Below are 26,525 nucleotides of genomic sequence, written 5' to 3'. Positions count from 1 at the left end.
AGTGTGTCATAATAAGCCAATGTCCTGCAGCTTAATCACACACTGAATCAAAAATATAGAAAATAAATGATAATCCTATCTACTTACATAAAAAGGTGATTTTTGGAGTAAGTTTCCAGACTCGCACAGAATATGCAGAAAACTGCATACAATCAGTTTCCATAAGAACAGCAGTTTCTTGTAAAAAGGGGGGAGTGGGGTTCCAACCCGCTAGCCAGATCTACTTCAACAAAAGCTCTGGAAAATTGACTGTTGAACACTGAGGGGCCCATCCTGCTACCTCTGGAACGGAGAAATACCCACTGCTGTGAGGATGAAGCCTCGAAGAAAGCCTTTCTCCTTCCCCCACCCATCTTCACAAATCATTCTGTGACAAGATACAGAAAAATCGGCTCTAGGGAATAACTGCGATACGTACTGCGTCCAAAACTTGGGAAGAGTGGATCAGGCAAGGCTAAGAACTAGGATTCAGCTGTTCAAATCATAGTTCAGTTTTCTCATCTGCAGTCGTCCTCTTCCTGGCCCAAGCAAAGCACACCAGCTGGCTGAGGAGCTCTTCTGCAGCCACCTCACTTGACCCATCCTCCTCCCACTCACTTCACCATCACTTCCAGCAGCTCATGCTCTTCCCACCCCACCTTCTCTTTCTCCTGCTCTTCTGCCACCCAGCCTGCTACCCAGGACTCTGAAATGCAGATGAGAGGAACTACAATAGCACAGCAAGTGTAAACAGGTTAGTAGGCCTGCCACATCTTTATTGCTACAGGTCTGGCAAAAGGGCAGTCTCTGACCTATGGTGGAGTTTGAGGCAAAAGGATAATAATGGTTAAGATAAAGGTGACGAACAGCAAAATTGGGAAAAGCAGTCAAAATATTTCAGGGCTCTCAGAAAAACCTGCATCTGGAAGGTACTGGAAAACTTTGCACTTGGGTGGTAGGTTTGCCTCTGACCCTGAAGTAGTGCTGTGCAGTATGTGATGGTCCCGTTTGACCTACTGGCATGAGTACAGTCATTTTCCTGCCCTTCGAAGCCTAAGGCTACTACACACAGCTACCATGACTTGTGGTTCAGTTCACAGAAGTCTCACAAATAGGGTCATTCCTTGTGCAATGTTTGATGGAGGTGAAGGTAAAGTGGTTTCTTGGTCAACAGTTGCAATTTCTTCCTTTTAAAGTCAGTGGGCTTTTTGTACCTGTAACCACAAGAAAGTGAGTTAATGCAAGTGCTAATGGCTATGAGGAAGATGAAAGCATGCCAGAAAGCTTGTCCTGTCCAGACCTATTACCATAATCTTTTAAATACAACAGATAAGATTGACTGGAACAAAAACAAATGGATTTACAGGAAGAAACTCAAGAAAGTACCCCAGCTAGCACAGATTCATTTCAGCACTCTTCCTACAGAAGAGCAGAGACTCACTTTCTTCCTGAAAGAAAACCTTGAAATCCCTCGCTCAGTGGACCTTCACCTACACAACAGCATTAAAACTCACACCATAAGCACCGCAGAGTAACAGCCTGATCTATCCAAAGTAGACAAACAAACAAGAAGCACTACTAATCACCTAACAAAGCTTTGAAATGCTCATAAAAATATTTCAAATCAGTCTCAGATTATTATTAATATATATATATATTTTTTTTTTTTTACAGAAGTCCTGTACCAAGAGATCATGGGAGTTCACACTCATTTTTTAAATACAGCTGATCTGACATTCAAGCTGATAGCAAAACAAAAGCCTTCCCTGTAGATCTTGCTAACTTCACATAAAATTCAGTTACAAACACCAGCATTTCCACTGGAAATAGTCTCGTTTTTGAGAAAGGTCTCTAGGCATTTTATTTGTCTAAAGGCTGTTATCTTCTCTTCTTTATTAAAATTAGAATATTCCTTATGTAACTCAGTGCAATGAGTTAATGAAACCTTCCATGATACAACAATCTACACATTGGAACTGAAGGATAGCTCATTTCCACTGTAACCATCAATAACTTACAGTTCTATAACAATTGCCCCAGGTTTAATTTCATCCATCTCCATGAAAGCAAAGCACTTGGTGCTAGTAAACCTTTTCTTAGGCTTGTAGTGTTTGAATTCAAAGAAAATAGCTGCACCTAGAGTGGAAAATGGTAGAAACGTTAGCAATTATGGCCAATACTTATCAGAAAAGTTATCTGCCATTAAGATGCTCTGTGCACATTGGATGGAGTCATCTCCAACATTTTAAAGAGACACCGTGTTCTTACAGTGCTCATCACACTCACAGGAGTTTGTATTCTTCGCTCCATAATTCATACCCAGGGAACTGTCCAACCACTGGGAAGGTTACAAAGAAACACAATACCCCTCGTAGCAGAGCAGGCTGCTGCATTTTATTTGGTTTCCTTCATTCCTCCCCTGCCTTCAAATCATCACAATGACCCATTTGAAAACAGCACAATGCAAAGGTGTTGTTTGCTTTTTTTTTTTTTTTTTTTTTTTTTTTTTAAATCTTCATCTGGAACTTCAGCCCTGCCGCAGCTCGGGCTCAGCCTGTTTATTAGATCAGGAGCAACTCAGCGTCTATGTTTTCCAAGCTCCCCAACCCCACTTCTGCTTTCTGCTACTACATACCTTTTGTTAGCTTTTCAACATGTTTCTGAATCTCGATGTCCACGTTAAAATGGACATACGTGTCCTCTTTCCTCAAAGCCACAGGAGTATCTTGTACAGGAGTCAGGTCTATTCCATTCAAATCTGTGAGAAAGAAACAGAATGAGAATGGGAGAGGCACTGCCTGCAGTCCCTGCTTTGCTGCCCAGATGCAGCATGCATCATGTCTGCTGGATCTTCAGACAGACTCCAGCTGCCAGCACCAGCCACCACAGACAACATTTCTCACAAAGCTTCTGCTCCCAAAACATCTTGAGAAACAAAGAATGAATCTGCAATCAGTAGAGCAGGTGATGGGCTCCTCCCACACACACTTTCTGACTTTGTTCTACATCACAACCTCTCAGCTTGCAAGCAGAGCACCATGTTAACACAAGGCCTTGGTGGAAATGTGAGCCTAGAAATATGCAGTCTTTCTCAGTTCCAGAAAGGAAGTGAAAGCTAGCTCTGAAGGCAAGCAGGTTTTAACAATATGCAATAATTTAAGAAAGACAAATACCGAGGGAAAGGAACAACAAATCTTTGCTTTACAAATTCTTTTCCAGGATTTGATGTGAGAACCCTGTTAGTGCTGGTGTTTTCCTGTTGGCCAGCAGAAACTCAGCAGGAAAGAATGAAGTTTGATTAAACCACATCCATCCACTAGCCCCACCATTGAAGGTGCCCGTCCCTCCGCTTTCTGGCATTCTGGAGGCAAAGAAAGATCCAAAATGACTAGAGAAATGCATGTTTGAGGAATAGTTACATAAGCTAAAAATAATGCTGCAATGCTGTAAACACAAGTACTGCATGTTTTTAAGACTTGCCTTCCTTGTCGGTCATGTTTTAACTTCACCACTGAAAAATCATCAGACGAAGCAGGGTCAGATGAAGCTTTCTGCCTGTATGTTCTGATAAGTAACATTTGAGAACACCCTGGGACTTGACTGACGTTCAGTACTGTGCCCCTTGTGCCTGCCAAAGAACTCAGCCAGGAGATGAAGCAGCCTGATCATACACCTAATAAGTACTTCAGCTCTGCCTTTGGAATCTAATAGCACATCTAAAGGACAAGCACAAAGTCACCACCACAGCTGAGCAGAGGCTTTTGTCTGATAAAGGGAAATAATTTGCTTCCAGTGATTGTAAAGACAAGCAGAAGTCAAACAGGGTGAGTTAAAGGTAAGCAATTCTGACTATAGTGGATTCCTGCCAACAGATGGGGAAGGGGCAGATGCTCCCACAGTGAGCATCATGAGACTCTGAATACCAAAAATCTCCCTCTCAAGCATAAGCCATCAACCATGTTGTCATCTGAAACTGCTTATCTGCAGCTGACAGAGGCATTGATTCCTTCAGATTCACAAAAACTCTCCAAGAAGTGGCAGTTAGCCCACCAGACCAGCTGAAATATTTTAGTGCCAAGGCTAAAATGTATTTTATATTTTGTTTCACTTTCAACCACTCCTTCCCAACTTCGTATCCATTCGTCTAAAATCTCAAACCTTGGTAAGAAGATTTTACAGAAACAACTGGTTTAATGACAGGGCAAGACAGCCATTGAACTGTGGTTTGCTGTTTCCAGGAAGCCCAGAGACCAGTAAGTGTTGGGGAATACAAGGAGTCCAAGCACTTGCACTTAAAAGTCAGCCACAAAAGCTGAAACAGATAAGAGCAGCCTGCCAAGTCGCTGTTTCTCAGGGCAGTGCCCCTCAGCGCAGCGATTTGCCTCCCGCTATCTCCTACATACAGATTTTCCCCACCCTTGAATCAGCCTTAACACCACAACAAATACACGTAAGAACAAACGCTGCTCCCTGCAGACAGAAAATAAAAATAAAAATCCACACTGCTTTCAGGAAATGCACACTTCCTCCAAACTGGAAACAAGGAGCCAGGAACAGAAATCATTACCCTTTACACTGACTGTGATGTAAGGATCAATGCACTGCCCAGCATCTTTCAGACCAATTTTCTCTATGTTGATGGTGAGTAACGTCATCCCGGGTTCAGATGGCAATCTGGGTAATAAAGTACCTGAAAAGAGTAAAGCACACTGTTAACCCTTTGAGTCACCTTATAACAGAGGCCACGCGCATCCCACCACCTCTCATGGAAGAGAATGCTCTCCAATGGGAGCTCCAAACCCACAGATCTTAACCCAACCGCACACAGCACTACAGGAATGCGCCCACAGCCACGCATAATTTGACAGATTTCTAAGTCCACACCAAGAGATCCAGGGTTGCTTCAAGTCAAATGAATTCGTAAAAAAAACACGGATGTCCTAAGAACAGAGAAGAGCTTTGTTTAAAGCATTCTTTCTTGCTCTCATGCAGAGTAACTCATGCATGGAATTCCATTTATATAGTTTTTAAGGATTAAATTTGGGAAGCTGGATTCAATCTGCAGCTGCAGGAAGTTCAGACACTTAATCAGGAGCACCCACCCCACTGAACATGACTTGGCTTCATGCTGAACACTTAAGCTGGGAAAACAAGGAAGAAAATGGCATTGTTGCAAATCCCGCTGGATGCAAGGGAACCAGAAGAGAGATTCTTAACTTTCTGAGTTCTATGGGTCCGTACCTATATATCAAAGCATTAAAGAAGGAGTTCCTAGCACTGCATCAAGAAAGTTCAGAATCCGGTAACTCTTGTACACACTGTGTGGCCACAATGTAGGTAAATCCCTGTAGAGTGAAGGAAGGCAACACATCTGACAGGAAACCCAAACTGTCCAAACTTGGTAGCATCTGTGAGATTCCATAACCAATAACAGGGTAGGTTTCTTCATGCTGATTTTAAAGAGAATTGACAGGCTTCAAGTCTGTCTCTAGTATTAGATGAATAAGCACGAAGACAGAAAATGCTTAGAGTCATGAGCAAGTTTAAATTAAAGTTCTGGTTTTCTAATTAAAAAGAAATGTTATTCCAAGGCTTGAGATCTAAATAAAGTAATAATTTCCTTTGGCAAGTTCCAGCTGGGTTTTCCTTCATCCCTTTTTTCCTTTGATCCACTTGAAGAGTTGGAAAACCGAGGCGTTGTTGTTATATTGGAGGGACCAGCTTTAAAAGAGGGGCAGTGTGTTCTGCTGCAGAGCTACAGCAAGATTTCACAGGCATTCCCACACCCAGTCCTTCTTTCAAGGCAAGGAACAGCAAGGCCTGAATTCACATCTCTGTGACAGCACATCTGTACCTTCCTGTCTTGGCAGAGCCACGTCCCAGACATACAGTACACTTGACAAGGGATCGTGGCAGTATCCAACTCACACTTCTGAAGTAAAGGGATGGGCTTCTGATCGTAACATGAAGAATGTTTAATTTATTAGAGAGCATCCATCAAGAAGCACACACACTCTAGTTCATCTTGCTGCTACCTCCTGGAGAGATGTTTGAAACCACTTTTTATTTCAATCTAGAGGAATGTAGATCAAAACCTTTCCTCTCTTGGACACAAAACTCTGTTCTGCCATCTTTCAGTTGCCTCCTAAAAAGCAGTATGCCTTGCCAAGAGCTAAGAACAACTGTAGCTTGGTTTTCCCCATCCCTCTCTAAATGACAGTATAACCAACACACAAAAATCACCTATGAGATCTATCAGACTCCAGTTCTTAGTATAAACATTCTGGCTTTAGCAATGCTTTTCTGCTCTTGAAAAATGCTTTCCAGAATGTACAAAGTCATGGAGTTACAACAAACAGGAAAGTTGGGCTCACTTCCAGTGGGTATAGATATTATAAGATAGTAGACAGATGGTCCCTATGGAGCAGGGTCTCACTACTGCCTCAGCTGAAGGACTAGTCACACCAGGCATTGGCTAAAGCAGCTGGCCATCCTGTCCCATACAAGCCACAATCATCCAGGCAGCTCTTTTACTGCAGTCACTTCACATCGGGGCCATTACCTGACAGTAGCTTAAGGGATAACATTACTAGGGCTGGCCATTGCAGTGCAACAGTTTGGGCCCATGATCCTTTCTCAGCCTCATACTTTTCATGGCTTTTCATGTGAAAATATCAACTGCTTCCAACACAACCAAAAGGAGTCATTCTCAGAACTGAAGGAGAGCACCCACAAATGCGTTCTTAGTGTTCTCCCACAGCTACGTGTCAGATATATAGAAGTGAAGCAACCTGAAGGCTCACTGACACCAGGACAGGGGTGTCCAGTCTCTCCAGCCCCAGTTCCCAATTCAGAGAAAAGACAACAGGTCTTCTGTGGGGTTCACAATAGAAACAGGTCACAGAAGGATCTACTGCCAGCACAGCAGTCTAGTAAAGGCAGTATAACCAGGAGAAAGGCAGATAGGAAACCTCTGCAGTTAAGTGGCTGCAAGTCACTGGTCAGATCATCTTCACACAGCCCAGAATTGTAACTACGTATATACTGTTAATGCAAGATTTCCCCTTCAAATGTGCATTCCACAAAAGAAAAACCTAGCTACTCCTACGTATGGCTACACTGCAAGTCAGCATATCTTTAGCAGCACATTAAGACTTCTAGAGAGCTATATGCCACACCGAATAGGACTTTCTCTTTTTCTGACCCTGAAGGGAAATGAAGATTAACACACTGACACCTAGTAATGTGATCTTTACCCTTCAGATTGTACTTTGAGCTTTGAAATTAAGAGCCGAATGACAAACATCACAGTTACAGGACCATGATCAGAGAAATAACAGTATGTACTAAAATGTTATCATACCTTCATTGACTCCTGGGTTAGATGAATGGTGCAATGTGATAACGATGAAGCCATGCATGTAGAAGACAAGACAGTTAGACAATACAATCATGCATGATGGATTAAAGGCATACTGAAGCAGAGTGCAACACAGTCACAGAATCAAAGAATCGTAGTGGTTGGAAGGGACCTTGGAGATCATCTGGTCCTACCCTGCAGCTAAAGCAGGTTCCTTATGGCAGGTCTCCTCCTCTTTGGAGGAGACAGCCCCTCTGAGAAGCCTGTTCCAGGGCTCTGTCACTCTCAAACTAGAGAAGTTTTTTGTCGTGTTTGTATGGAACTTCTTGTGTTCCAGTTTATGCCCATTGCCCCTTGATCTGTCACTGGGCACCAGCACCAAACAGAGCCTGGCTCTATCCATTTGACTCCCACCCATTAGATATTTAGTAGCTTTTCTACAATGCCCACTCAGTCTCTTCTCCTCCAGGCTGAACAGCCCCAGGTCTCTCAGCCTTTCCTCATTCAGGAGATGCTCCAGGCCCTCATCAAGTTTGTGGTTCTCTGCCGGACTCTCTCTAGAAGTCCCGTCTTTCTTGAACTGAGAAGCCCAGAAATGGGCACGACGTACTCTTAATTCAACATGGAAAGTACACTGAAGAAGCTCACCTCAAAAGGCTGCTATAACTGCATTTGCTTAAGCCTCTCTGCCCACAGAGAGAGCTACCAATTCACACCCAAAGGTAAGAAACACCACACAAATTCAACGGGAAAACAAGATCTGTGTTCCAATCATACTGAACCATCTTAGGGGTTCAGATCAACATAGGTTTAACTTCATGCAGAAGTTTCCAGAAAGTCAGATAGACCATGAAGTAGATGACAGTAGAAAATGTAAATAAGAGGAGGCGGCGTGAGCAACTTCTCTAAAAGCACCATTTTACAAAGAAGTAATTCTGTAAGAAAGCATAGACCCTACAGCTCTCTTCTTTCTGAATTATTCTTAGAGAATAATCTAGCTGTAAACACAACCTTCTTACCCTCAGCTTAGATTCTTTCTTAAGTACTTGAACAGTCTCTCTGTCCACCGTCAGCAGACAGCTCCAACGGCTTGCACAGAGAACTACAATAACAGTTATGGCCTCATTGGTTTGCTAGCACACCAAGAGTTACTCACTCCAAGTGTCTCTCACTTCTTTCCCCAGCTTAAACCTTGAATAAACAGTGTGCTGAAAGGTATAAACAAAATAAACCCAGAAGTATCCCTCTTCCTTAAACTTGACATTTATCTAGTTACACAGAGATGACAAAGAACACTCAGAAAAATCTAGAACCGAGTAGACTTACACAATCCAAAAGAAATTTGAGATTGATGTGCACCATACACACATACCCAGAGGAAGCTTAAATGAATCTTCTGATAGATGTTGTACTTAGAACAGATAGAATGTACCTTAATAAACAGATTTATCCTAGTGGATAGCAAAGATCAAGATAGCAGTAAGTCAGCAATACAATATCCCCATATATTACAGCCTCTTTGTGTGCCTAGCATAAATAGCTATAGGCTGTGCATATCTACACCAACACAAGTAGCAGGGACTGCATCCAGTAGCACACAGTCTCAAACCCAGACAGAAACACATTTTCTTTCTCAACAGCAGCTAATTATTACTTGTACAATTACTGTTGCCAAAATATTGAAATTACTCAGGTCTTTCAGACATAATTCCAGTTCTAGTTTCCCTATTTGTTATCACCTTCTTGAAATAGGAAGTTTTCCAGTCTGCTCCGAAACTAGAAACTTGTTTCTTCTTCAAAGAAACTACATCAAGAAGGAAAGAAAAAAAAAAAACCTCAAAGCCCTCTGTTGGAACATTTTATTCCTTTATTGCTAACCTCCCAAAAATTGAGGTTGGAGGAACACCTCTAGAATCTGCAGGTATATCCATTCCAGCCAAAGCTACCCCTCTTCTCCTTGAGCTTGGCTTTAGTTCAAACTATTGTCTTACTAGATAATACAATGGAGGACTAACCAGCAATAGCTTCTCACATCTCTAGCAAGATGTGATACTCCTTGAAGGAGCAAACACTGCCGCAGGTTACATCTGAACGTGTTCAGAATGCTTCACGTAATATCATTAAGAAAACACATGGAATAACAATATTGAGTTTGAAGAAAGAACAAATTAACTGAGGTAGACAGCACCATCTTGCAGATTATGGGTACAACTGTTTTGCAACAGGATACAGTTTGCTGAGAAAAACGTCCACTGAACACCCTCATGGTTTTCCAGTACAACACTAGAGTTTCCAATACAGCTTGCTGCTCTTCATCCAAACTTTTAAAATCAAGATGGAGAAAAGGGCTTCTCTGAGACAGAATTTACACACAGGTGATGGAAGGGTGGTATTCCTACCTGGAACTCTAGCAGGAAAAGAGTCTGGAGACCCTGCTCCAGCTCCTCCTTCTTCATCATCCTCCTCAAACTCCAAGTGCTCCTCTTCTCCTGGTGCTAATATCTTCCTGTAAGTACAAAAAAAGATGACTGTGACCAAAGATCATTCATCCTCTGATTTTCAACTCGCACAGCAGCATCTGAGTATAAAAGCAGGAGCAACATTTTTCAATGCCATTTCACTTTTCTGATCAGCTACTACTGTAGAAAGCCTCCTATTACATATAGCAGACTCAAAAACCAGGAGATCTACAGAGATGTAGGATCTACCAACTACTGATTTTACCAACATTGTACTTTAATTTTAGTGGTAACTGGAAAGCTAGATCTCAAAACTTTTTCTCACCTGCTTACCCAATGCAAGGCAGCAAGTGGGCAGTTCTAAGAAAGTCTCATGTCTCAGATGCACACCATACAGTGATGCAGTTCTCTTCTTACCTGAGTGGGACAGGTTGAACATCAAAGGGGAACTCCTTATTGTAAGTGAGGATATTCTTTAAGACTATAGAGAAGGAAAAAAAAATAACAGTAAGAATCTATACCTGTAATGAAGCATCTAACATGTTTTATAGTGATTATAGTGGAAAAAAATAATAAGGAAAAAAACCTGCCACACTCATACCTTAAACATGAATAAAGGCATAAACATGATGAAAGGCATATCACTGCAACTTTCAGATCTCAAACTGTGACTGCAGAACTTCATCACCACATATTTATATAGGTGGAGGTGATAAACACAGCAACAATTAAAAGCATCATAAGGAATAGTGACAGGCCCCCGGGGTAATGGTACCTTAACTACTAAGGGTAGATATTTCCAGAAACATATAAACAAGCATTTCATGATGGCTAAAAGACCTAAAAAGAGAAGAAAGCTTTCAGAGGTGGGGAATGAAGAACCCAGACTGGGCAGCCTTCCAGCACAGCTGAGGTTGAGGAATAGAATCCTCTTACCCTCGGAGAGATGCATCATAGAAAGCAAAACTGCCCCTAACAGAAAAACCTCAATGAAGCAGAATCTCATACTGATCATGTGCACGTTAAACAGAAGCAAAAAAAACTGCAGTTGTTCTCCTCCCTTCTTCCAAAGTTTGGTATGCATGAGATTCCTCCCTCTTCCCAGTAATATTGGTTTCTCCTCCATGTGAATGAAGATCCCCTAAAAAAAAGCCTTCTTGCAAATAATCTCAGTTATCACTAGAGGGCATGAAGTACTACAGTGATACCAGCACTGTGAGAAAGAGGTGAACAGCTTTACAGCATCTGAAACCTGGACACAGCCTGAATGCAGAGTTAAGGATACACATTTCTGCCACATCAGCTGCATCTCCACACGTACAGGTTGGTATCAGCCCTGCTTATGACAGTTTATTCCTGGCAGCGTTAGCAACAAAAATGAAACGCAGAATGCTGAGATCAGAACTGTTTCTAGAAATATCACCCAAAATCTTCCGCAGCAGAGCAGTTTTTAAACCAAGCTTTTAAAATGCGTTCAATTCTGTCTAATCACCAACAGTAAATAACTTCACAGTTATAATATCAGATTGATTGACCCCACTCCATCAGGTAACTCTCACACCTCAGGAGGTCACCAAACCCACCCACCAAAACTCACTGGTTTTCAGCTAGAACATTTCCTGATCCACTTCATCTCATCTATGCACAAATGCCAGCACACGCACACAGCCCACCCACTTCTACAATGCATTATAACACCGGTATAAACTCTCACAGGGAAAGTATTTCCACATTTCAGTGAGCAATGATTTCACACAGCATAGACTCAAAACCACCATCTGCATGTACGGACCCTCCTGCAGCATTATCCCAGCACAAGAGATTCAGTGACAAATCCTATAAACAAACAAAACCAGTCAAGTTCCTCAGTGTGAAATGCAAGCATAACAAGTAAAAGGAGTGGGAAATTGACAGCACGGGAAAAAAAAAAAAAGCCTGAATCTTAGGGCTCTGGTTATTTACAACAACATTCAAAATTTCCCATCCGTTTCCACAGCTTCAGGTGCAAAAAGAATTAAATAGCTGTTAAATTTTCTTAACAGTTATTTTCATTTCACCCTAGCATCACTTGGCCTAACAAAGGAAATGCTTATTTGCATCGCCTGTCCATTTTTTTTTTTTTTAGCCTTTCCTGGTGGGAAATAAGAGAAAATTGACAACAGACAAATTATACCACATCATTGTGTATTTTATGAAATTGCCAGTGTTGGCCTGATTAATATTTACCCTATTCAAGATACACTCAAAAACCACAACAAAGACACAATTCAGATAGAAAGAGACCAGAACAATCTGAATCAGGCAGCAACATCGAGAACATCAATGTTCAATTTTTGCTGCAGAAGCACTCATTCTCCTCCAAGGAAAATAACTCAGTGTCTTTGAAGACTGATGGTCACACACTCACCCCTCAGCTTCAATACAGTAATTTGTATGAAGTGTGGGTTGAATGGGCTTCATGCTGCTGAACAGTGTTTTGACAGCTAGAAATCAATTCTCAGAGGAAGGGCAAAATAAGCAACAACAGTGCAATTGAAATTTGGGCTTTTCAGAAAAGCAGGCATCTAAAAGGAACCTTCAGTGTTCACTTCCTTTGATTTGTAGAACAGAGTGATCAATTAAAACACAGCTCCTCTCTGGTCGTTACCTAATGGAGCCTAAGGTCTGCAATCACTAAACTACCACAGCACTTTATATACTTTGTAAATAGACAGCAGGAGTATTTGTATGAAATAAATCCAAGCCAGAGGATGCAGAGGCCACACATGCAGCACCCAGAGCAAGACAGACTTAATAGTTTTAACACAGAGTTAAAGCCTTTCTTGAGTGTATGGACTTCACGGACCTAGCAGTCTTGTAATGCAACTCCATTAAAAGCACGTGGACACTCTATTTTGGTACTGACATTAGGAACCCCAGTTCCACATCCTGCTTCCCCACAACCTTTTCTGTAGGATGCTGTGCTAGTTACTTAGAGAGCCATAATGCAGAGAAATTCAACTACTCATAAAGTGGTAACACTGCCTGCCCATCAGTTATCCCCAATATCTCCCTAAATGATACATGCATGAAAAGAGCAAAATAAACCCTTCCCCCCTCCCCCATCATGAAAACAGATCTTCCACACCTCCTGTTCCCTAAGAGTAGCAGAAATGTTGGCACTGATGATGATATTGCTTAGATATGGAAGCTCTGATCAGAAAGATGCTTTGAGAATAAGTCAGCCAGTGTAACCAAAAGGAATATGCAGCAGATAAGCAGGTAATTCCTACATGAAAAACAGAGGGTTTTTTTTTCTGGATAGACCTATCAAAAACTGACCCAGGATCAGCTGGGAAAAAACAACAGCACACAGAACCATTCAAAAACTGACTCACATCCTTCACTTCTACTCGTAACTTTGTCAGCCTCACAACATCACTGTGGCTAAGTGGCAAGTGATTGGTTACCATCAGCACAAGTTAAACATTTTCAGAAGAAAAACACATTCAATACTACAGGCAGGAAGCATTGGAATTGTGTTCAAATAAGTTATGTGCAGGTAAATTTTCCAGCTGAATATATACTGCACTGCTGATAGCTTAAGTCACTATTCTGTGCAAAGTCAGCAGTATCCAAAGCATTACTTGAGAATAAAAAGCTTAATGCATCATCTGAAATGTTATAGGGCTACTACACTGCAGTCTGATGCACGGACTCAGATGTGAATGATCCAAATCATTTATTACAAGTTCTCACATCACTTACATATTTTCACAAGCTTTCTTTTTCTAGCTTTCCCATCCACCTTTACATGTCAACAGAGCATTCTACAAAACACTCTTCAACCATTCATGCAGGCGCTTATCCCATCAGAGCTGTGAGATGTTCTTTCTCCTTCTAGAGGTGTCCTTGGCTCTCATGCTTATCCTGCTCCACAGCTGCTGCTTGGAACAGCTTTTCTTGTATTCCCACAGTACACTTTGAAATTACCCACATTACATTCCTCAGTACATATCAACTTTTGTCTACGTGGTAACAGATATTTGGAAGATCTAGTAGTTAATAGTACTGTCAAACCACACTGTGATCAGTAAGTATTCGTGTTGCTGTTATATTCTTCACTGCAATTATGGATGTCACATAAAATACAAAGATATTACTTACTTGGTTCCAACTTCTTCAGATCCTCAAGCTTAAATTCATCCTGTGATTGAGTGGACTAGGAAATAAAGAAAGAATTAATCTTGGATGCATCTTCCCCCTTAAAGCTAATACATTTCAAAGTAAGCATGCAAGCTGTTCCCTTTGTTCAAGCACACTGCTACTTCAAAGCTATGTCTTAAAACAAACAAGAAACTCCACAAATCTCCTTGACGGGAGGCGAGGTTCATAGATGAGGCAGAAAGTATGCCTGTTATCATTTACTGACAGAAAATGTACCCACCATAAGATAAAGACATTTCAAGTAGCTCATTGAGCTTTCATTCCCATCACAAACAGGCACATCAGGACAGAGAGACTTGTTTCAATTCTCCCCCAGCCAAGTCATACTGAAGCAAGATCACCTCTAAAACTACAAAGCGATGCTCCCAAAGGAGCCCACACAGCTCAAGACATACTTGGAGCATTATAACACTGGCAGAAATTACAGAATGAGCTTGACTAAACAACTCAGCTGACCTAATCGCCACAGGGATTCTCATCTCCTTCTCCAACTCTGATGATACAGCTTCCTCATCTAGCCTGTAGCACATCTGCTTCTCTCACTAAGCCTCCTGACTTACTAACTCAGAGAGCTTTTTTATTCTTTATTCTGAGTTAGTTCACAGTTTGGCAAGCTGAACCAGCGACTTCTGAGATAAGTGGCAGAGTTAGTGTAAGAAAAGTGCAAGTAAGGGGATTGATATTGGATATCCCCTTTTAGGTAGAGGATCAGGTCTTAACTACTGTGCCACTGCACTCATGGTATCTGCTAAGATTACCCATCATTTCAACATTTCCTTAAGGCCTAATTACTGTCTTGGTTTTCTTGCTCAAGCGTCAGTAGGGACCTGAGAAGACCGCAGGACAGTAAAGCTGCTATAACCACACGGTCTGGAGGTGATGACTATACTCATTAACTGCTCTATTCTCTGCTAAGAAATCATGACAAAACCGCACATGTGAAACACTCTCTGTGTGTAGGTGAGAAGTTGTAGTACCCTCTCACTGAGTTCTGAAATTCTGGAATTACTGCTGAAGAACCAACAGCACGGAAGACTATTCTTGCAAGACATCCTCCCTTCAGTTCAGCAGCCTATCACATTTCTGTATCTTCTGTTCTGGAAAGTGATGTGACCTATGAAACCATCCTACAAAGGAACAAACCTGCCCTTATCACAAAAATCACTGTGACTCATAACAAATGCAATGCTGTTCAAACAGCCCAGGTAGGATCAAAACAGAAAGACAGGAGAGCTAATCAAATAATTCTGACTGCTGCCTAGCATCTAGACTCAAACCTGCTCAAACCTCACTCTTATTCTCAGCTCCAGAATGCCACAATGACTGAATTTTCAATTGAAAATTGAAAGCTCTCAGAGAGCTGAAGGCAGCACAATGGCACTGTTGCACTATTTACACCATCATGAAGCATTCAGAAGTGCTGTTATTAGTAACTTGATGCAAAAATTCCCTGTCACCACTCTCGATTGGGAAAGAGTTAATCAAATAACTCAAATTACCCAACTTACCACTTCCTCCCTCTCTACCTGCACTCTTTTTACTCAAGTGTCCTCCTTGCACTCCATTATGATCTATGAAGTGGGCAGCTTAGTGCAAGGGTGACTCTAAGGGTCCCTTTACTCTCATGCACAGGTTAGGCAGACAAGCTCTGCGGGTTGCAAGTGAGGCGAGAAACCAGAGATACAAAACCTGAAGTCAAATTCCAGTAAAAATCATAATTCATTCACATACAAGCAACGTATACATACTCATGTAAGCTCTTAGGGAGCTGCCTGGGGCATCACATTGACAACCTGGAAAGTCCAAGCATTCAAGGAGCTGCTTATTCTGCTTCCAGAAGTTTTGGCTTTGTCTGAAGACAGCATCAGGGTTGCCTACCACCAAGTATGAAATCACACGAGAAAGAGAACTGTACCTGTAAAGCTGCACTTCTCAGTTCCAAGCATGTTGCAATTTTAGCTATGGTTTTCTGAAAATAAAAGCGTAAATAAGTAAGTATTGAAACTGCATCAATCCATGTTCTTATTTATATTAAAAACATGTGAATAATAGTTACAAAGACTTCAGATCTATTCCTCAGTATCAGATCATCCAGCATCAAAAGCTCTTCAATACACAAGCAAGATTTTCTCAAAGTGTAATAGATGAAAATGAAACATCTGCCATTTAGCTTTTCTTCCACAGCTCATCAGCACAGATGGGGGTCATTCACTTAGCAGAAACTGTCATAATGCCTACCACATCATAAACTGTTTATAAACTCAACTATTCTGAAGTGATAGGAGAAAGCAAAAAAAAAAAAAAAAAGAAATCCAAACAAACCAACGTTTGTACCTTCTGAGAACGAGCAGTTTGCTGCAATTTGCCCCTTTAAGGAGTCATGCTTACAGTTGCTTTAGCTTACAGTCTCAACAGACCAAGTCAGCCCTCCTCAGACATCAATGCGTAGAACATCAGCACAGAAAAACTGTGGTCCATCCTCTTCTGAGGGTTTTGAAGGGAGATGAGGTAGAAAGGTGGATTACATTTCTATTTTTTTTATTACAACCTCTGCAACTTGCTAACGCATTTAAAGTCTGAGAGAAGTGTGAAACAGATTTTATTTGATTCACACCTGCCAGATGCCTAAAATATCCCCAAGCAAAACTGCTAAGTAATCTGCCATTCTGATTTTAAAACATAGAAGGGAAGGGCTTCAAAACAGCCCACCGCTAACAGCAGAACTTTTTAGGATAGCGCTACTAAAGCTTTTATACCTCCCAAATTAAGAAGCTGGGGAAGCAGTTACAGCTGTTTCTATTACAACCAGCTGAAAAACATCAAGAGGGATTCAGAATTGTGTAGGATGTCAAGTGGATGTATCTGTGTGGTTTATTCTTATTGTTTTTGACCATCACATGTTGGTTAATTAACCAAAATGTTTCAGTGCAGAAAAACTCAAATTTTATCTGCTCAGTTCTCAGCTCTCTTGGACATACAGCACACGCAGCAGTGCCTTGCTGCCCTGTATTATAATTCCCAAACTCAACAGTACATTTGCACGCAACATGGCAGAATTAAAATATCATCATTTCCATGAAGGTCCGTGTCACAGTCTTGGTTCAATCAACAAACTTCTATATTATTAAATTATGTTACTTAACAGAGATTCACAGCTGCTTCTCCAGCATAGACTGGGGAGAGACATTTCTGAATTGCAAAGGAACACATGCAATCCCGGGTTAATTTTAACACATTCAGTCCCACATTCAGGTTCTACAGATCAACATACAGTCAGACTGGGTGGGAGGAGATCAGGTAGTGCTACTGAAGCAGATTCTGCTCCCCGGGGAAAGAACACACTACAGCTGCTGCGTAACATATGGAATTCCTTTTTATAAGAGAACATCTGGAAAGATATGTTTGCATGGGCAGAATCTCAAAGAAGAGAAAGGTGTGAAATAAAGGATAAAAGAGAGGAATGCACAGATTCCCCAAGGAAAGGAAATCTGTGAGCAAAGAGCATGCCAGTTCCACATTAGATCAAACATCCTTCAACTGCACCAGAAAAACAGCTATAAGTGTGTTTGCAGGGTGCCAGCTCAAGGTCTCCACTATGGAATCAAAACTTGTAAATGGGTTTTCACGTGGCTCTTCTCACTGTCTTGTGCACAGAGCATGAAGCTCACACCATAAATCAGGTCTCAAGAAACACTGCTCATCTCCCGTCTCCTACGTTAACTCACTGAGAAGCTCAGCAACACCACCGTTCCCAATCCTGCAGATACTTCACTCTGTATTCCTAACATTGCCTGAATTGGAGATCTCGTGACAGGACAAACAGCTATAAAATGCATGCCCTCTGGCACCTGGGGGCTGAAGGGCAATAAAGCCCCTAGGAACAGATTAATTGAAGAGAGTTTGGGATTCTTAAAATAGTAAAGAATAGGTTTTATATGGAATCTATTGAAATATGGCAAGCTCCCAGCAGGCATTATTCATAACTATTTTTTTAAGGGACCACACCCAACCCAAAAGTTAAAAATGCAGCTAAACACTGCTATCATTTTCAGCTGCAGCTATCCCATGCAAAGACTCATTTTTGCAGCAGGGAAAACATTCTGCATCTCATTAAAAAGACTGAAGTCATTATTAATTTTGCTTGTTTAAAGTCTTGAAGATTCAGTTTTATGTAAACTAGCGATTAGAAAGGGAATAAAGTCAGTTGATCTCGTAGTCAAGGTTTCTTCAGTGCAGTTGTGTGAGTAATGACTGTGCTAACTGTAAAGCAGTCAAAGATGTTTGCATAAATACAGAGCCAGAGCAGAGTTTGGCTTTAAAGAGAAGCCTAGGCTGTTAGGAGACCACTAGTTTAATGAATCATGCTATGACTGTGCAACAGTGCTCTTACTGCAGCAAGTTAGCACTGTGCAAAATTTCCAAAACTGCAGTAAAAAAGGCACATGAGAAACAACAACTGAGGTCAGCAGAGGGCTTTAAAGGTCAAATTTACTGCGTAGAGAACTGAGCCATAGCTGGAGGAAAACTGACAGTTACAGCCAAACCCAACTGGATCAACTCAGCAAAACGCAGCGGTTGATCAAAAATGAAGACAGAACTTTAGAGAACGAAGGTAAAAGATTACAGCAGAAAGCAGATGTTAAGAGTGAGGTCAGCCCACCAGACAATAGCTGATAATATCCAACATTCACAGCTTCTAAGTGACGAAACTGCTGCACAGCCTCCTTAAGGCTGCTGCAGAGCAATTAGATTTAAACTTTTGAGTTTGCAACAAAATTCATAATTGTTAATGAGGATTCCAGCACCATCAGTTTTGCAAGACAAGACAGAGCCTTTTCTAAGTACTGAAACTCCAGAATGACATGTAGCAGTAGATGGAAGACAGAAAACCCAGGGAACTGCAAATTATGGAGATTGGTTTTTCCTATCAAATGAAGATGCATGAAATCCTTCAAAACACGCTCCAGATCTCTAGCAAAAAGGAAGATGTGTGAATACTGAAATATCTGAGTTCTTACCTAAATGTATATCTTTATTAGAAGGTAAATGATAACTGCTCACACTACATCTATGTGAAACAAATTGGTAGTATCTATGAAGTGCTGTTAGATTACAGGATTGCACAGTTATATTAGCAAGTGACACACCATCAATTATATGATGTGGCCACGTCTGGACAGTAATAGTATCTGTGATGCATGAAATAAACCCAAAAATGTTAAGTTCATACATACAGACAGGGCCAAGAATTTTAACTTAGCAGTGTCTCTTCCTTGTAGTTGCAAAGCCAGGAGTTCCAGTAGTTCTTCCTTGGTACTGAGGAATCACTGCTGAAATCCATCTACTCTACATGGTATGTCAAGTAAAAAACAGTGACAATCTCACTGTAATTCTCAGTACTACTTATGGTCCTTTAGAAAACAGCTAGGTGGAAATCCAGGGAAAGACTGGAACAAGGGCAGACTGAGCAACTGGAAATCATCATTAGTTTCACAAGCTTGCCTTCTCCAGACAGTGAAATTCTATGCACAGCCTGGCCCATGACATCAGATATGTAAACTGAAGCAAACAAATATGAATTCAGATAAACAAATAGTACATAGCAAATAGTAACTAGAAAAGACAAGAAATTAGGGAATGAGTAACTTTCCAGACCTGAGACCAAAGAGCAGGGCCAGTGCCTTGACAGGAACTTCTTTCAGTAAAACCAGCTGGTCAACTGTGGACATTTTTGAGAGGTAGAAAGAGAGAAGACATACTCCTAGTTAACTAAATTGACTGAAAACCCAGAAGTGTGCTTAACTCTATTCCTATATGCTGATGAACAATAGTAGAGATGATAGTAATTTGTCATGATCACTGAATTATAATTGCCAAGCTTCTGCAGAAATAGGGAACACCAGAGGAGTAAGCAGCTGTCAGACTAAAAGATTTTAGCAGCACCGAAGCCTGAATTCTGTAGAAAGTGACAGGACTATCATTTTTTGCTATGACTAGCATGATTCGTGAGAGATGGGGCTAAGAGGATGTTCCCTTAGTATATGAATGCAGTTGCATCTGAGGTCAGTTATCACCACTTGATGAACCTCCCAGGCCTTTCCTCATGTCTGACCTCACTTACTTCCCCCATCAGGACAGAAGTACTTTCCCCAAAACTCAGGAAACATCCGTAAGCAAAACCCTATGTCATTATGGTTCTTATGCTCTCAGGAGATGGTGCCTCCAAAGTGGCACTAACAGCTTCTCTTTGCTAAAACAACCACTGTATAATCAAAGAATATTAGGCTGTTATAATCACAAAATAAACAAGAGAGTTTAGGCAAAGTAGACTATGATAACAAAAGACAATAAATGGAAGGCTTACCCTTATGCTGGGCTCACTCACAAAACTCCAGCAGAGGCAATCTCCAGACGAGATCCTTCCCCACTGGCAGCCAGCTCTTAAATAGGTCTAGGAGGGCTGGAGCCTGGCTCCACCCCTTCCTGCAGCACAGGTGAATTGCCTTCACCTATGCTCCTCTGGCTGACTCATGGCTCACCTCAGGTGATCAATCAGAGGTTCAGGCTGTGGCTCAGCAGTTCCCATACAAACTATATTTTCCGAAAGTCTCCACAGAGGAGAAACATGCAGTAAAGATGATAATAGCTGAGAAATATGGACAAAGATTTTAGAAAGGGATAGAGAGCAGAAGCAATGAATGAGTAAACATCTGCCCAATGTTCACGAGGATCTTCCAGTTCAGGAAAGGTGGCCCCAACCCTTCTGCAAGATTCTGACTCAGTTTAAGACTATTACGAGCCTTACCCTCTTCTTCACAGAAGGGCAATAGAAAAGGGAAGGCCACTTCTTGGCTCTTTTTGATGGTATACGTCAAGAAAACATTTACAGACCACTGTCAGACTGCACGTAGCGGTGTATTTCCTAGTGATAAATGATCAAGTTCATCTCCAATTTCTGTAGCCAGAGCTTGTTTTCAGGAGTGACATTAACAAACACAGACGCCATTACTCTAGCACCCTTTTAGCATACATGGGATTCTAGGCTAGGAAATGTCACTGCTCAGGCAATGCTGCTGCTCAAACAAGGGATCTCATGATTTACAACCTGGAAATACATATTTTCTCTAATATAGTATTCCTAGGAAAATGTAGCTTTATGCAAGGTACTAAAGATTGGCAAGACCTCATATCCCAGATTTCCTTGTATTCTGCTGAAGATACTTGCGTGTGTTGGACCTCAACTAGCACATTCCTCCTAAAACCTGTCATAGAACGACAACTATGTGATACTCAGACAAAAACCAGCCTTTTCAGCTGAGAGAAGGGGGGAAAGAGTAGACAGCTCAATATTTTGAAAGATTATAAATAAATAACATTGAGACTAGTAAGGAGCATGCAGCTAGGATCCTTCCCAGTCAGGCATTACACGTTAGGCTAAGATCCTCCACACACACCCTCGACATCTACAGCTCAAGACATTTTGTATTCAGTCTTCATAACATAAATCCTGTTAATTTTGTATAAGCAAGTTATCAAAAGGTCACCAGAAAAAAAGAAAACACAACACCCAGATTATGAGAGACTCTGACCAGCATGTGAGACATTAGACATTCAACATTACACAGCGGAGCATCTGTCACATCTAATGACAGTAGCAGTTTCAGTCACACTGGGCTCTGCTTCTGTTATTGCATATTAAGAGTGGAAAACAGGTATCATAAAGCTCAGGTCTGCCAGACACAAAAACAACATCTGTGAGGCAAGTTCCTTGACTACACCAACAGCAACGCTTACCTTTTGATCTTCTGTGAATTCTGAGCTGTTGTGCTGAGACTGTGCTTCTTTTTGAAGATGTCTTGCTAATCTAGAGGAGAAGGGGAGAAAACTGTACAGTGAGAGGACAACATGAGAGCCCATCATCATTGTCACAACCTACAGAAAACGTGCCACAGGCTACCGCTCCAAGCAGTTTCTTTTTCACAAAGATTTCGATAGCCACAGTAGGCCACACCAAATAAAAACAAACAGAAGACAAACTATTATGCAGGAAAAACTACTTACAGTGTGTCAAAATAGGTATGAAGGTCCTTCTAGCCAACAGCCCCTTCTATGAGCACTGACTTTTTTTCTTTCCCCATCCATTTTTTTTAAATTAAACTATCATAAATCATACTGCCTGTGAAAAGGACCCACTGAGATACAAGTGCTATGTTTCTCATGGAGAATCTGATTGCCAGGAGGAGTGGGTGCAGGCAGAGCAGCAGCAGGTAGCGTGGGCAATGGCCACACGCTCTCCCAATGAGGGAGATGGGGACATTGTGGCTGAGCCTCCCAGGGTGCAGCAGTTCCCATTTGGGCCTGTCAGCATCATACGCAGAGCTTCAGCTCCACCCATTACCACCACAGAGACCAGTGTCAAGGGGTTTGGGAAGTAACAGCAAGCGAACAGCTCACGAAAGTGAAAGGAAGCTAGAGGGAATCTATGGGAAGAGTTACAGTTTCCGTCTAGGGAGGAAGGAGAAAATTAAACAAGCCAGACCGTGCAATTGGAAACTGCAATTGTTGCCATTCTCTGTGAATATATACATACATTTAGTGGCACTGGAGAGAGGGGTTGAGGGAAAAACCTAAGACAACAGCAGCACTGTGGACATCTCAACACACTCCCACTGGGAATCTCTTTGTAATGTTGTGCTCTTAAAGAAATTCGGCTTCTTGCCACAGGTGTACAGGCACTAACCTGCTTTTTTCTGAGGGAGTGAAAACAGACACAATCACAGTCAAAGCCTGTGAAAGGAATAAACCGCAGAGCTCAAATGTTCCTTTGCTCCTCCTGAAATAAGCGCTATTAAAAAGACACAAGGATTGAAGCCACTGTAGCTATCTGCTATAAGCAGCAAAGAACCAGCAGAATGGGATAATGACACAGATTAGTTACAACATCCTCCCTTGGAATGGAAGAAAATGGTGGCAGAGAAAAGTCAGAAAGCACAAGCACTTGAACCTGAACATATGGTCACCCCTTCCTCAGTGGTACAGCACAAGTGATACAGAAAGCTATGTACATACATCACTTGGGCATTTAAAAAACAATTTCAGAAAACAAGTAATCATAGCAGCAATACACCACCCACAACAGACAACATCTTAGCAATAACACCTCTGTGAGCATCAGCAACAATGATCTTTGCATTTATTGCTAATACAAAACCACCAACAAAAAGCACTCTAATTCAAATAAGTGCCTCTGGTGTCCCACCCGATGCTTGTGCAAGGTTGGACCAGGCCAAGTCCTACAGGTGGTGGGAGGTACTGCTGGTGGCTGAGGCTCGCACACGAGCATGCACCTGAATGAGCAAGGGTCAATCTCGGCACCAAACTTCCAGGAGCAACGCAAAGACCTGAGCAGACTTAGGCCCCCTGGACAAGGGAGGCAAGCAGTTGTGCCAAGAGCCATTCAAGCCCTGATTTGAAATCAGCCTAGAAAAATCTTTCTCAATGTAAGCAAGCTCAACATAGTTTATCATGATTCTTCCTACACTGATCTGTACAGATTGCTGGCCAATTGCTAAAAGCATCCAGCCAGCTGCACCAGCATGATCAAATTCCCATTTAAAAAAGCAGCAAGTAGCATGAAGCCACATTGGGATGTTTCTCCAGAGCTAGAGGCTGGTATCTCACCCTGCGCTTCTTAACTGTAGCCTCTATCCTAGGGATTGAAGCTGTTGTTGGTCTACCTGCTACACTGAAAAGAAGTGGATGCACAGACTGAAAAGGTTCTGCTCCTCCCCAGGAAATCCCTGTCAATCTTTGTTCTTCTTCCTCCTGGGGCCACAGAGTTCATCTGCTGACTGCTCCTCAGGAGCTCAGTGGTAAAGCTTCCAAGGGCAGCTCACAATGCTGCTACCCAGAAGAGCGTTCTTATAACTATATCATACTGCTACAAAGTTGGAATAAAGCACGGGCACCAAGATCACCTCAGTTCTTATCAGACACAACAGAAAAGGAATGAAAATCACGCCTCGGCTCTTCCCTTGGTCCGGCTGCAATCATTAAGTGAACTTACTTCTCAGCAAGGCAAGCTCTGAAGGAGAAGCCTGAGGACTTTCTGTTCTGAGGGAAATTCCTTGAAGGAAACTGACCCCTAATACTGCCAAGGGGGGTTGCAGCATTAGGGTCATAATGCACTCCTCATGAATGTGTATGTAAGGGCACTTATTAAAACGCCTTTCTATTGCCGTGCCAAGGCATGTAGTAACAGCTTCCCCCGAGCTGCAAGCGGCAGATAACTGTGCGCGCACCGTCCTACCCGCTAAGGGACCATGCTGAGGAGACGAGCACCTCACCATGCAGCACCCACCCGGGAACGGCACTCAGCTGGGAGCCAAGGCAGCCGCACCGCCAGCCCCGAGCAGCCGTAGAAGACCTCTCGGACGGTGCCCCTTAGGCTGATATTCTACCGGGGGAGAACGCTCGGGACTTCTTCCAGACGCCCAACGCGAGAACCTGAGCCTGGAGCGCTCAGCTCGCACGGATCGCGCTCAGCTCGCAGCTCCCAGCCGCTCGCTCAGGTTCCCGCCGGCACTCAGCGGACTCCGCAGCGCGCGCCCACCCGCCCAGTCGGACCCCACGGTCCCCACGCTGCCCCGCGCTCTGAATCACCCGCACTCTGAGAGGCTTCGGTCCGGTGGGGCGGGTCCTGCCCGCCCCCGCTCCCCTCAGCCGGGGTCCCGCGTCCCGCCTCGCCTCGCGGGGCGGCCCCGCGTTACATAACGGCACCGGCAGCGAGGCCGGGGGGGCTGCGGCCTAGGCCCTACAGCCACCCGCCCCGCCCCGCCCCGGACTGCCCGGCGGGGCCGTGCCGGGCGGCAGGGGAGCGCTGCGGGGAGCCGCCCGCCCTCTCGCTCCTCCGCGCCTTCCCCGGGGCCGCACTCACATCTGGTACTCGTCGATCGCCTCCACCAGCTGCCCCCAGGAGTCGAAGTCGGTGCCTTTCCTGAAGCTGGCGCCCCAGCGCTGCAGGAGGCTCCGGGCCGCCTCCGACATAGCCCCAGCACTAGGGCACCATGCTCACCCCGGGCCGGGGCACCGCGCCGGGCAGCCGCTCCCGCCAGCCCCACGCCCGCCGCCGGCCCAGCCCGGCCCAGCCCAGCCGCCGCGACAACCAAACGCGGCGGCCGCCTCCCGCCAGCGCCGCCCAGCGAGGGAGGCTGCGCCAGCCGCACCCGCCCGCGCCATCGCTACCGAGGCGGAGGCGCTACGCGCGAAGCTGGTTCCGCCTCGCTATGTGTCATGGCGGCGGTCACGTGATCGCGCAGGGCGCCGCCGCCGCCGAGAACCGGCCGTAGCCCGGGCAAGAATCGCTCGTCTCCTCTGGGCCCCGCCGCTCCCGGCAGAAGGGTCCCGGGTGAGTAGCGGGTTTCCCGCAGGTCTCCCTCCCTTCGTCAGCCGCTAGCGAAAGCGGTGGTGGGGCTTTTACGGCGCGGGCCCGCTGTCGGAACGTGCGGCCTGGCCGGCCCTACGCCTCCGGTGTCGTTGGGGCGGTGAACAATGAGCGGGGCTCTGCCGGCGGGCCGCCGTGCTGCCGGGGGGCGGTGCCCAGGGCACTCCATTATCTGACCGAACGCATCTCGTGTGGGGCCGGGCAGTGAGCCCGGCCTGCCCGCGCTGGGAACGGCTGGGTGAGCCGCGAGGTAAGCAGCAAGCAGCTGGGCAGGCACAAAGAGGTCGCGGACAAGGAACTTTCTGGTCCCCCCGTAAGGCCTGGGCTCTAGGATACGCGGCAGGATGTTCTTTTTCAGCAGGCCTCTTGGGTTTTGGCTAAGCTGCACAGCGTATTAGAATAGGGAGTTTGCAGCCCCAAAAAGGATCATAGGGTGGTTCTAGAGAGGTTCCAAGGGGCTTTGCAGTCCAACAGCAGCTGTGGGGTCAGAGCAGGATGCTCAGGGCTTCATCCTGTTACATCCTGAAAACCTGTAACCCACATCCTCTAATGTCATGCGTCCACATATTTTTAACACCTCCAATATAATGACGTCAATGAATTGAGATACAGCTGCGTAACAATTAGATCAACACAGTGGAATGGTGATACATGAGATGTAATGACAAAGGGACTAGTGCAATGGTGGTAACTGGTGTTACAAAGGAAAGATATTCAGTGGTCTTTAAAGATCCAGGCTTACAGGAAAAAACTCCACAAGGGAGGGATCTCCAACCAGAGATCCTTCCCCAGGGGCAGTCAGCCCTTAAATGGGGTCTAAGAGGGGTCCACCCTTCCAGCTGAATTGCCTTCACCTGTGCTTCCAGGGCTGACTGTCCTTTCTCCAGCTGCTCAATCAGTAGCTTAGGCCATGACTCAACAGTTTCTATACAACCTGTAAATATGGGAGATATTTAACCTTGCACAGGCAGTAACAATTGTTTTGAGTAAGAAAGTATGCAGTAATATAGAACAAAGGTATAGCTTTTTTTGCTCTCATAGAAAATAGTTACCTCATAGAAAATAGGTATTCCAAGAG

At 43.7% G+C, this 26,525-nt stretch overlaps 1 protein-coding gene across 1 annotated transcript; it reads right to left on the bottom strand.

Moving 5' to 3' along the window:
- Positions 1 to 1,096: 1,096 nt before the first annotated feature.
- Positions 1,097 to 25,050, bottom strand: AIDA (axin interactor, dorsalization associated; the record flags this gene model as incomplete). The annotated part of the gene is made up of 10 exons (XM_079549884.1): positions 1,097 to 1,193; positions 1,998 to 2,115; positions 2,615 to 2,737; positions 4,547 to 4,669; positions 9,739 to 9,845; positions 10,216 to 10,279; positions 13,945 to 13,999; positions 15,920 to 15,973; positions 21,799 to 21,868; positions 24,941 to 25,050. 10 exons carry the CDS (start codon positions 25,048 to 25,050, stop codon positions 1,097 to 1,099), a joined length of 921 nt encoding a protein of 306 aa, XP_079406010.1.
- Positions 25,051 to 26,525: the final 1,475 nt, after the last annotated feature.

This window comes from Tetrao urogallus (assembly GCF_951394365.1).
Source record: "Tetrao urogallus genome assembly, chromosome: 2".
NCBI classification, from domain to species: Eukaryota; Metazoa; Chordata; class Aves; order Galliformes; family Phasianidae; genus Tetrao; species Tetrao urogallus.
The sequence above is the reverse complement of the archived record's forward strand: the minus strand, read 5'-3'. Positions and strand labels throughout refer to the sequence as shown.